General features: G+C 65.2%; 1 protein-coding gene across 1 annotated transcript; it reads left to right on the forward strand.

Annotated features, from left to right (window-relative positions):
* Nucleotides 1–655: 655 nt before the first annotated feature.
* Nucleotides 656–9,464, forward strand: LOC134509796 (hydroperoxide isomerase ALOXE3-like). Its single transcript, XM_063322376.1, has 5 exons — nt 656–1,104; nt 2,877–2,998; nt 4,932–5,032; nt 6,344–6,514; nt 8,030–9,464. The coding sequence occupies exons 1-5, from the start codon at nt 656–658 to the stop codon at nt 8,207–8,209; spliced, it is 1,023 nt and encodes a 340-aa protein (XP_063178446.1). The 3' UTR covers nt 8,210–9,464.
* Nucleotides 9,465–11,185: the final 1,721 nt, after the last annotated feature.

Here is an 11,185-nt window from a genome sequence, read left to right on the forward strand (position 1 = left end):
TGTGTAGATTTTGTTGGGATTTGGGTGGGATATTGTTGAGATTTGGTGGGATTTGGGTGGATTTTGTTGGGATTGGGTGGGATTTGGGTCGATTTTGTTGGGATTTAGGTGCATTCTGTTGGGATTGTGTGGGATTTGGGTGGATTCTGTTGGGATTTGGGTGCATTTTGTTGGGGTTTGGGTAGATTTTGTTGGGATTTGGATGGATTTTGTTGGGATTTGTTGGGATTTGTGTCGATTTTGTTGGGATTTGGGTGGATTCTGTTGGGATTTGTTGGGATTTGTGTAGATTTTGTTGGGATTTGGGTGGGATATTGTTGAGATTTGGTGGGATTTGGGTGGATTTTGTTGGGATTGGGTGGGATTTGGGTCGATTTTGTTGGGATTTAGGTGCATTCTGTTGGGATTGTGTGGGATTTGGGTGGATTTTGTTGGGATTTGGGTGCATTCTGTTGGGATTCGTTGGGATTTGGGTGGATTTTGTTGGGATTTGGGTGCATTCTGTCGGGATTGTGTGGGATTTGGGTGGATTTTGTTGGGATTGGATAGGATTTGGGTAGATTTTGTTGGGTTTTGGGTGGATTTTGTTGGGATTTGGTGGGATTTGGGTGGATTTTGTTGGGATTTGGTGGGATTGGGTGGATTTTGTTGTGATATGGGTGGATTTTGTCGGGATGTGTTGGGATTTGGGTCGATTTTGTTGGGATTTGGGTGGATTCTGTTGGGATTGTGTGAGATTCGGGTGGATTTTGTTGGGATTTGCTGGGATTTGGGTGGATTTTGTTGGGATTTGGGTGCATTCTGTTGGGATTGGGTGGGATTCGGGTGCATTCTGTTAGGATCTGGGTGGGATTTTGTTGGGATCGGGGTGGGATTTCGTCGCGATCGGGGCGGCTTTTGCTGGCCTTTGTGCGGACCGTGGTCCCGGCGGCAGGCGGTGGCCCTGGGCCGGCGGGGGCTGCTGGAGCTGGTGGCCCGGGGGCTGCGGGACCTGCACTACGACTCCCTGGTGCTGCCCCGCGACCTGCGCCGCCGCGGCGTCACCCACACCCGCTGCTACCACTTCGCCGACGACGCCCGGCGCATCTGGGCCGCCATCCGCAGGTGGCTCCTCCTGCCTCCTCCTGCATCTTTCTGCCCCCTCGTGCCCCCTCGTGCGTCCGCTTGTGCCCCCCTCGTGCCCCCTCGTGCCCCCTCGTGCATCCCCTTGTGCCCCCCTTGTGCCCCCTTGTGCCCCCTTGTGCCCCCTTGTGTCCCCCTTGTGCCCCCCTTGTGTCCCCTTGTGTGCCCTTGTGCCCCCTTGTGCCCCCTCGTGCATCCCCTCGTGCCCCCTCGTGCCCCTCGTGCCCCCTTGTGCCCCCTTGCCCCCTTGTGCCCCCCTTGTGCCCCCCTTGTGCCCCCCTTGTGTACCCTTGTGCCCCCTTGTGCCCCCTCGTGCATCCCCTTGTGTCCCCTTGTGTCCCCTTGTGTCCCCTTGTGCCGCCTTGTGTCCCCTTGTGCCCCCTCGTGCCCCCTCATGCCCCCTCGTGCATGCCCTTGTGCCCCCCTTGTGCCCCCTTGTGCCCCCTTGTGCCCCTTCGTGCATCCTCTTGTGCCCCCCTCGTGCCCCCTCGTGTCCCCTCATGCCCCCTCATGCGTCCTCTTGTGCCCCCCTTGTGTCTCCTCCTGTATCCTCATGCCCCCTCCTGTCCCCTCGTGTCCCCTCGTGCATCCTCTTGTGCCCCCCTCGTGCCCCCTCGTGTGTCCTCTTGTGTCTCCTCGTGCCTCCTTGCGCCTCCCCGTGCGTCCCCATGTGCCCTTGTGCATCCTCGCGTGCCCCCACTGTGCCTCCTCCTGCATCCTCGTGCACTCTCTTGTGCATCCCTCGTGCCTCCTCGTGTCCCCTCGTGCCCCCTCGTGTCCTCACGTGTCCCCTCGTGCGTCCCCTTGTGCCTCCTCGGGTGTCCTCGTGTCCTCACGTGTCCCCTCGTGCCTCCTCCCGTGCCCCCTGGTGCCTCCTCGTGCGCCCCCTCCTGCATCCCTGTGCCCCCTCCTGTGTCCCCTCGTGCCTCCTCGTGTCCTCACGTGTCCCCTCGTGTGTCCCCATGTCCCCTCGTGTCCTCTCGTGTCCCCTCATGTGTCCCCATGTCCCCTCGTGCCCCCTCCTGTCCCCTCCTGTCCCCTTGTGCCCCCTTGTGCCCCCCACCCATGGGACTGGGAGCCCTCGTGCCCCCTCGTGTCTCCTTGTGTCCCCTTGTGTGTCTCCATGTCCCCTCGTGTCCCCTTGTGCCCTCTTGTGTGTCCTTGTGTCCCCTCGTGTCCCCTCCTGTGTCCCCATGTCCCCTCATGCCCCCTCCTGTCCCCTCATGCCCCCTTGTGCCCCCTTGTGCCCCCCACCCATGGGACCAGGAGTCCTTGTGCCCCCTCGTGTGTCCCCATGTCCCCTCGTGTCCCCTCGTGTCCCCTCGTGTGTCCCCATGTCCCCTCGTGTCCCCTTGTGCCCTCTCGTGTGTCCTCGTGTCCCCTCCTGTGTCCCCATGTCCCCTCCTGTCCCCTCCTGTCCCCTCCTGTCCCCTCGTGCCCCCTCGTGCCCCCTCGTGCCCCCTTGTGCCCCCCACCCATGGGACCAGGAGTCCTTGTGCCCCCTCGTGTGTCCCCATGTCCCCTCGTGTCCCCTCCTGTCCCCTCCTGTCCCCTTGTGCCCCCTTGTGCCCCCCACCCATGGGACCGGGAGTCCTCGTGTCCCCCCGTGTCCCCCCGTGTCCCCCCGTGTCCCCTCGTGTCCCCTCGTGCCCCCTTGTGCGAGAAGCCGCAGTTTGGGGGGGTTGGGTTGGGGGGCAGCGACAAGGGGGGGGGGGCCCAGCTGACCCCTTTTTTTGTTTTCGGGGCCCCCCCAGGTTCGTGGGGGGCGTGGTGGGGCTGTACTACCCGTGCGACGCGGCCGTGCGAGGGGACGCCGAGCTGCAGGCCTGGGTGCGGGAGATCTTCCACAGGGGCTTCCTCGGCCGCCGCCGCTCAGGTGACACCCGGGGGGGGGACACCCCGCGGACCCCCCCCCGGACCCTCCTGTCACCCCTCGGGAACCCCCCCGGACCCTCCTGTCACCCCTCGGGAACCCCCCCGGGACGCTCCTGTCACCCCTCGGGACCCCCCCAGGGCCCCCAGGACCCTCGTGTCACCCCTTGGGACCCCCCCCAGGACCCTCGTGTCACCCCTTGGGACCCCCCCCCCGACCTTGGACCCTCCTGTCACCCCTCGGGACCCCCCCCCCAGGACCCCCCAGGACCCCCCAGGACCCTCGTGTCACCCCTTGGGACCCCCCCCCAGGACCCCCCAGGACCCTCGTGTCATCCTTTGGGACCCCCCCCCACCTTGGACCCTTCTGTCACCCCTTGGGACCCCCCCCAGGACCCTTCTGTCACCCCTTGGGACCCCCCCCAACCTTGGACCCTCCTGTCACCCCTCGGGACCCCCCCTCAGGACCCCCCAGGACCCCCCGGGACCCTCGTGTCACCCCTCGGAAACCCCCCCGGGACCCTCGTGTCACCCCTTGGGACCCCCCCCCAGGACCCCCCAGGACCCCCTAGGACCCTCGTGTCACCCCCTTGGGACCCCCCCCCACCCGCCTTGGACCCTCCTGTCACCCCTTGGGACCAGCCCCAGGACCCCCCGGGACCCTCGTGTCACCCCTTGGGACCCCCCCCCCCCACCTTGGACCCTCCTGTCACCCCTCGGGACCCCCCCCCAGGACCCCCCAGGACCCCCCAGGACCCCCCAGGACCCTCCTGTCACCCCTTGGGACCCCCCCCCCCGGCCTTGGACCCTCCTGTCACCCCTTGGGTCCCCCCCCCAGGACCCCCCGGGACCCTCGTGTGACCCCTTGTGACCCCTCGTGACCCTTGTGTCACCCCTTGGGATCCCCCCCCCCAACCCTTGTGTCACCCCCTGTCACCCTCCTGGGACCCCCCCCCCCCCGGGACCCTCGTGTCACCCCTTGGGACCCCCCTAGGACCCCCTGGGACCCCCCCGGGACCCTTGTGTCACCCCTTCAGACCCTTGATTGACCCCTGGTGACCCCCATGTGACCCCGGTGACCCCCATGTGACCCTCAGTGACCTTCATGTGACCCCTGATGACCCCTATGAGACCCCCAGTGACCCTTGTGTGACCCCCGTGTGACCCCTGTGACCCCTGGTGACCCCCACTGACCCTCATGTGACCCCCGGTGACCCTATATGACCCCTGGTGACACCCGTGTGACCCCTCATGCCCCCCCGACCCTGGCGTGACCCCCTGTGACCCCCCCCGTGCCCCCCAGTGACCCTCGTATGACCCCAATGACCCCCAGGTGACCCCCCATGACCCCGTGTGACCCCGTGTGAGCCCCTCCCCGTGACCCCCAGTGACCCCAGTGACCCTTGTGTGACCCCGTGTGACCCCCAGTGACCCTCACATGACCTCGAGTGACCCTTATGTGACCCCTGGTGACCCCCGTGTGACCCCTGATGACCCCCCCCGTGATGCCGGTGACCCCGTGTGACCCCTCAGGACACCCCCCCCCCACCCCCCCCAACCCTGGCGTGACCCCGCCCGTGACCCCTGGGTGAGCCCCTCCCTGTCACCCCCAGTGACCCCAGTGACCCTTGTGTGACCCCGTGTGACCCCCAGTGACCCTCACGTGACCTCGCGTGACCCTTATGTGACCCCCGGTGACCCCCGTGTGACCTCCGGTGACCCTCGCGTGGTGCCCTGTGACCCCCAGTGACCCCCGCTGACCCTATATGACCCCTGGTGACCCCCGTGTGACCCCTGATGACCCCCCCCGTGATGCCGGTGACCCCGTGTGACCCCTCAGGACACCTCCCCCCCCCCCCCCCCGACCCTTCCGAGCCCCTCCCGCCCCCCCCCCCGTGCCCCCGTGTGCCCCCGGCTGACCCCGCCCCTCCCCCCAGGGGTGCCGTCCCGCCTGCGCACCATCCCCCGCCTGGTGACCTTCCTCACCATGGTCATCTACAGCTGCTCCGCCCACCACGCCGCCGTCAACAGCGGCCAGGTGGGTGCCCCCCCCCACCCATGGGTGCCCCCCCCCCCCCCACCCCCCCCGGGTATCCCTCACCCCCCCCCGGGAGCCCCCCAAACGCCTGGGTGCCCCCCCACACCCCCCATGGGTGATCCCCCCACCCCCACCCATGGGTTCCCTCCCCCAACTCTGGGTATCCCCCGACCCCCCACCATGGGTGCCCCCCCCCACCCATGGGTGCCCCCCCCGGGTATCCCTCACCCCCCCCGGGAGCCCCCCAAACGCCTGGGTGCCCCCCCTCACCGCCCATGGGTGATCCTCCCCCCACCCATGGGTGCCCCCCCCAACTCTGGGTATCCCCCACCCCCACCATGGGTGCCCCCTTGAACACCTGGGTGCCCCCCCCACCCTCCATGGGTATCCCCCCCCCCATGGGTGCCCCCCAAATGCCTGGGTGACCCTCCTCTAAACACCCGGGTGCCCCCCCCCCATGGGTGACCCCCCCACCTTTGGTGTCCCCCCCCCCACCCGTGGGTGCCCCCCCCAACTCTGGGTATCCCCCACCCCCACCATGGGTGCCCCCTCAAACACCTGGGTACCCCCAACCCCATGGGTGCCCCCCCCCGGCCAACTCTGGGTGCCCCCCCCACCCCATGGGTGATCCCCCCCCCCACCATGGGTGCCCCCCCCACCCCCCATGGGTATCCCCCCCCATGGGTGCCCCCCAAATGCCTGGGTCCCCCAGTCCTTGGCCCCCCCCCCCCCATACCCCTGGGCGCCATGGGGGGCTGTGGGTGCCGTGGGGGGCTATGGGGTGCTGTGGGGGTGCCGTGGGGCGCTATGGGGCACTGTCACTTGTGGGGCAGTGCGAGCTGGGGGCCTTCATGGCCAACCTGCCATGGGGGCTGGTTCCCGTGGGGAGGGAAAGTGGTGCCCCCAGGGGGGTGTGGGCACCATGGGGCGCCGTGGGGGGCTATGGGGCGCTATGGGGCGCTGTCACTTGTGGGGCAGTGCGAGCTGGGGGCCTTCATGGCCAACCTGCCGTGGGGGCTGGTTCCCGTGGGGAGGGAAAGTGGGTGCCATGGGGTGGGTGTGGGTGCCATGGGGGGGCTATGGGTGCCGTGGGGCGCTATAGGGCGCTGTGGGGGTGCCGTGGGGCACTATGGGGCGCTGTCACTTGTGGGGCAGTGTGAGCTGGGGGCCTTCATGGCCAACCTGCCGTGGGGGCTGGTTCCCGTGGGGAGGGAAAGGGGACGCCGGGGGGGGCTGTGGGTGCCGTGGGTGGCTGTGGGGCACTATGGGGGGCTATGGGGCGCTATGGGGCGCTGTTCACTTGTGGGGCAGTTCGAGCTGGGGGCCTTCATGCCCAACCTGCCGGCCGCCATGCGGGAGCCGCCCCCCCAGACGAAGGAGCCGCTGACGGAGGGGCAGTTCCTGGCCGCCCTCCCCGCCATGAACACCACGGCCACCGTCCTGGGGGTGCTGTGGGTGCTGCGCAACGAGCCCTTCGACATGGTGAGGGGCCCCTCCCCCCCCACCCAACCCCCCCCCCCATCCCCCACCCCATCCCCCCCCATCACCCCAATGACCCCCAGGGCACCCAGGTGCCCCCACCATGACCCTGTTGGCCCCATTGACTCCATTGACCCCATTGACTCCACTGACCCCATTGGCCCCATTGACCCCCATTGATCCCCATTGACCCCAATGGCCCCATTGACTCCCATTGACCCCATTGACCCCATTGACCCCCATTGACCCCCATTGACCCCATTGATCCCCATTGATCCCCATTGATCCCCATTGACTCCATTGACCCCCATTGACCCCATTGACCCCAATGGCCCCATTGACTCCCATTGACCCCATTGACCCCATTGACCCCCATTGGCCCCATTGGCCCCATTGACCCCATTGACCCCATTGGCCCCATTGACCCCCATTGACCCCATTGACTCCATTGGCCCCATTGGCCCCATTGACCCCCATTGACTCCATTGACTCCATTGACTCCATTGGCCCCATTGACCCCATTGGCTCCCATTGACTCCCATTGACTCCCATTGACCCCATTGACCCCCATTGACCCCATTGACTCCATTGGCCCCATTGGTCCCATTGGTCCCATTGACCCCTTGACCCCATTGACCCCCATGACCCCATTGGCCCCATTGACCCCATTGGCCCCATTGACTCCATTGGCCCCATTGACCCTATTGACTCCATTGGCCCCAATGACTCCCATTGACACCATTGCCCCATTGATCCCCATTGACTCCCATTGGCCCCTTTGACCCCAGACCTTTGGGTGCCCCCATGACCCCATTGGCCCCATTGACCCTGTTGACACTAATGACCCCCATGACCCCATTGACCCCAGGTCTTTGGGTGCCCCTCAGGACCCCACTGACCCCCATGACCCCATGGGCCCCATTGACCCCCATGACCCCATTGGCCCCATTCATGCCATTGACCCCATTGACCCCAATGACCCCATTGACCCCAATGACCCCATTGGCCCCATTGGCCCCATTGGCCCCATTGACCCCCATGACCCCAATGACCCCATTGGCCCCATTGACTCCATTGGCCCCATTGGCCCCATTGGCCCCATTGGCCCCATTGACCCCATTGGCCCCATTGGCCCCACTGGCCCCATTGACTCCCATGGCCCCAGTGACCCCATTGACCCCCATGACCCCAATGACCCCATTGGCCCCATTGACTCCATTGGCCCCATTGGCCCCATTGGCCCCATTGGCCCCACTGGCCCCATTGACTCCCATGGCCCCAATGACCCCATTGACCCCCATGGCCCCAATGACCCCATCGACACCATTGACCCCATTGGCCCCATTAACCCCAGGCCTTTGTGTGCCGCCATGACCCCATTGGCCCCATTGACCCCCCATGACTCCATTGATGCCAATGACCCCCATGACCCCATTGGCCCCATTGACCCCATCGGCCCCATTGCCCCCCATGGCCCCATTGGCCCCAATGACCCCCCTCTCCCCTCTCCCCCCCCAGCGCCCCCTGGGCTGTTACCCCGAGCGCCACTTCACGGAGGGCGCCCCCCGGCGCCTCATGCGGGAATTCCGCCGCCGCCTGGCCGCCATCTCCCGCCGCGTGCGGCGCCGCAACGCGCAGCTGCCCCGCCCCTACCCCTACCTCGACCCCCCCAACATCGAGAACAGCGTCGCCATCTGAGGGGGGGGGGGCATGCCCCACACCTGCCCCACACCTGCCCCACATCTGCCCCACACCTGCTCGCTAACCCAGTGCGGGGCTGTCCCGCCCCTACCCATACCAGGACCCCCCCATCCCCCACCATCGAGAACAGCCTTGCCCTTTGGGGAGGGGGGAGATACCCCATAGCTGCCCCATAAGTGCCCTATAACTGCCCCATAAGCACTCCATAATAGCACCACAACCCACCCATAACTGCCCCATAGCTGCCCTATAACCCAATGTGGGGCTGCCCCCCCCGCCCCCCGCCATAAAGAACAGCGTCACCATCGGGGGGGGCGGGGGGGGGGCCACACCCCATAGCTGCCCATAAGCACCCTGTAACTGCCCCATAAGCACCCCGTAACTGCCCTGTAATCACCCCATAAGTGCCCTATAACTGCCCCATAACCACACCATAATGGCCCCATAGCTGCTGCTTAACCGCCCTATAGCTGCACTATAACCACCCTATAACTGCCCCATAGCTGCCCCATAACCACACCATAATGGCCCCACAACTGCCCCATAACCACCTTATAACTGCCCCATAAGTGCACTATAACTGCCCCTTAACTGCCCTATAACTGCACTATAACCACCCTATAACTGCCCCATAACCACACCATAATGGCCCCCTAACCGCCCCATAGCTGCCCCATAACTACCTTATAACTGCCCCATAAGTGCACTATAACCACCCCATAAGCGCCTTATAACTGCCCCATAACAGCCCCATAACCGCCCCATAACTGCCCTATACCCACCCCATAGCTGCCCCATAAGCACCTTATAACTGCTCCATAACCACACCATAACTGCCCCATAACCACCCTATAACTGCCCCATAACTGCACTATAACCACCCTATAGCTGCCCCATAGCTGCCCCATAACTGCACTATAACCACCCTATAACTGCCCCATAGCTGCCCCATAACTGCCCCATAACTGCCCTATAACCACCCCATAGCTGCCCCATAACTGCCCTATAACCGCGCGATACCAGCCCCATCACCGCCCCATAACCAACTGCTCCTTAGACCCCCAATAACTGCCCCACAGCCCCCCCCCAACCCCCCCATAACTGGGACTGGGGGGGGCCAAGCCCAGTGGTGTAAACTGGGGTGTAACCGGGACGGGGCGGGGGCCAAACCCATTGCTGGGGGCTTCAATGGTCCAAACTGGTCTGTACTGGGAGCTGTTACTGGTGTCAATAAAGTGCTGCCCCCAGCGGGGGGGAACTGCTCGTACTGGTCTTACTGGGTTGGGCCCCAGTGGTGTAAACTGGGGTGTAACTGGGATGGGGGGGGATGGGGGGCCAAGCCCAGTGGTGTAACTGGAGTAGGGTTCAAGCCCAGTGGTGTAAACTGGTGTGCAACTGGGATGGGGGGATGGGGGGGCCAAGCCCAGTGGTGTAACTGGAATAGGGGTCAAGCCCAGTGGCGTAAACTGGGGTGTAACTGGGATGGGGGGATGGGGGGGCCAAGCCCAGTGGTGTAACTGGAGTAGGGGTCAAGCCGAGTGGCGTAAACTGGGGTGTAACTGGGGTGGGGGGCCAAAGGCAGTGGTGTAACTGGGATGGGGGCCAAGCCCAGTGGTGTAAACTGGGGTGTAACTGGGATGGTGGGGGGGGCCAAGCCCAGTGGTGGAAACTGGGGTGTAACTGAGATGGGGGGCCAAAACCAGTGCTCCAAACTTGTGGCTGGGTCTATACTGGGGTGTAACCGGTCATACTGGGCCAGTCCTGGATCAGTGGTGTAAAAGGCTGGTGGGCCAAGACTCAGTGGTGTAAACTGGGGTGTAACCGGGGTGTAGGCCCAGACCCAGTGGCGCAACTGGGGTGGAACTGGGGTGAACTGGGATGCAAGTGGCGTAACTGGGATGGGGGTCAAGCCCTGTGGTGTAACCTGGAGGCGGGGCTAAGCCCAGTGGTGTAAACTGGGGTGTGACTGGGACGAGGGGGCCAAAGCCAGTGGTGTAACCGGGATGGGGGGCAAGCCCAGTGGTGTAAACTGGGGTGTAACTGGGACGAGGGGGCCAAAGCCAGTGGTGTAAGTGGGATGGGGAGCCAAGACTCAGTGGTGTAACTGGGATGAGGGGTCAAGCCCAGTGGTGTAAACTGGAGGGGGGGGGGCTAAGCCCAATGGTGTAAACTGGGGTGTAACTGGGATGGAACTGGGGTGAGGCCCAGACCGACCCAGTGGCGCAACTGGGATGGAACTGGGGTGGAACTGGGGTAAACTGGGATGCAACTGGGGTGGGGCCCAGACCCGGTGGTGTAAACTGGGGTGTAACTGGGATGCAATTGGGGTGGGGCCCAGACCCGCTGGGGTAAACCAGGGTGTAACTGGGCTTGGGGGGGGGGCTTTGCTGATGCAAGCAGGGCTGGAACTGGTCTTACTGGGCCCAGTGGTGTAACTGGGTGGGCCCACCCCGGGTGGGCCCCCCCCCGCCCCAGCATTCCTGGGGGGGACTGGGAGGGGCTGGAGGGAACTGGGAGGGACTGGAAAGGGACTGGGGGACACTGGGAGGGGACTGGGGGGGACTGGGGGGCACTGGAGGGAACTGGGAGGGGACTGGGAGGGGACTGGGGGAGCACTGGGAGGGACTGGGAGGGACTGGGGGGGCACTGGGAGGGACTGGGAGGGACTAGGAGGGGACTGGGGGGCACTGGGGGGGACTGGGGGGCACTGGGAGGGACTGGGAGGGGACTGGGAGGGGACTGGGAGGGAACTGGGGAGGAACTGGGGCGGGACTGGGAGGGACTGGGACTGAGGGGCGGGGCGGGGGGGGGGGGCAAAGGGACCCAGGAGCGCCCCAGAGGGACCCCAAAAGGACCCCGAGGGACCCCCCCGAGGGACCCCCAGAGACACCGCCCCCCCCCGAGGGACCCCAAAGGACCCCAAAGACCCCCCCGAGGGACCCCCCGAGGGACCCCCCCCAGAGACCCCCCCCC

This window comes from Chroicocephalus ridibundus, unplaced genomic scaffold (genome assembly GCF_963924245.1).
Source record: "Chroicocephalus ridibundus unplaced genomic scaffold, bChrRid1.1 SCAFFOLD_574, whole genome shotgun sequence".
Lineage (NCBI taxonomy): Eukaryota > Metazoa > Chordata > Aves > Charadriiformes > Laridae > Chroicocephalus > Chroicocephalus ridibundus.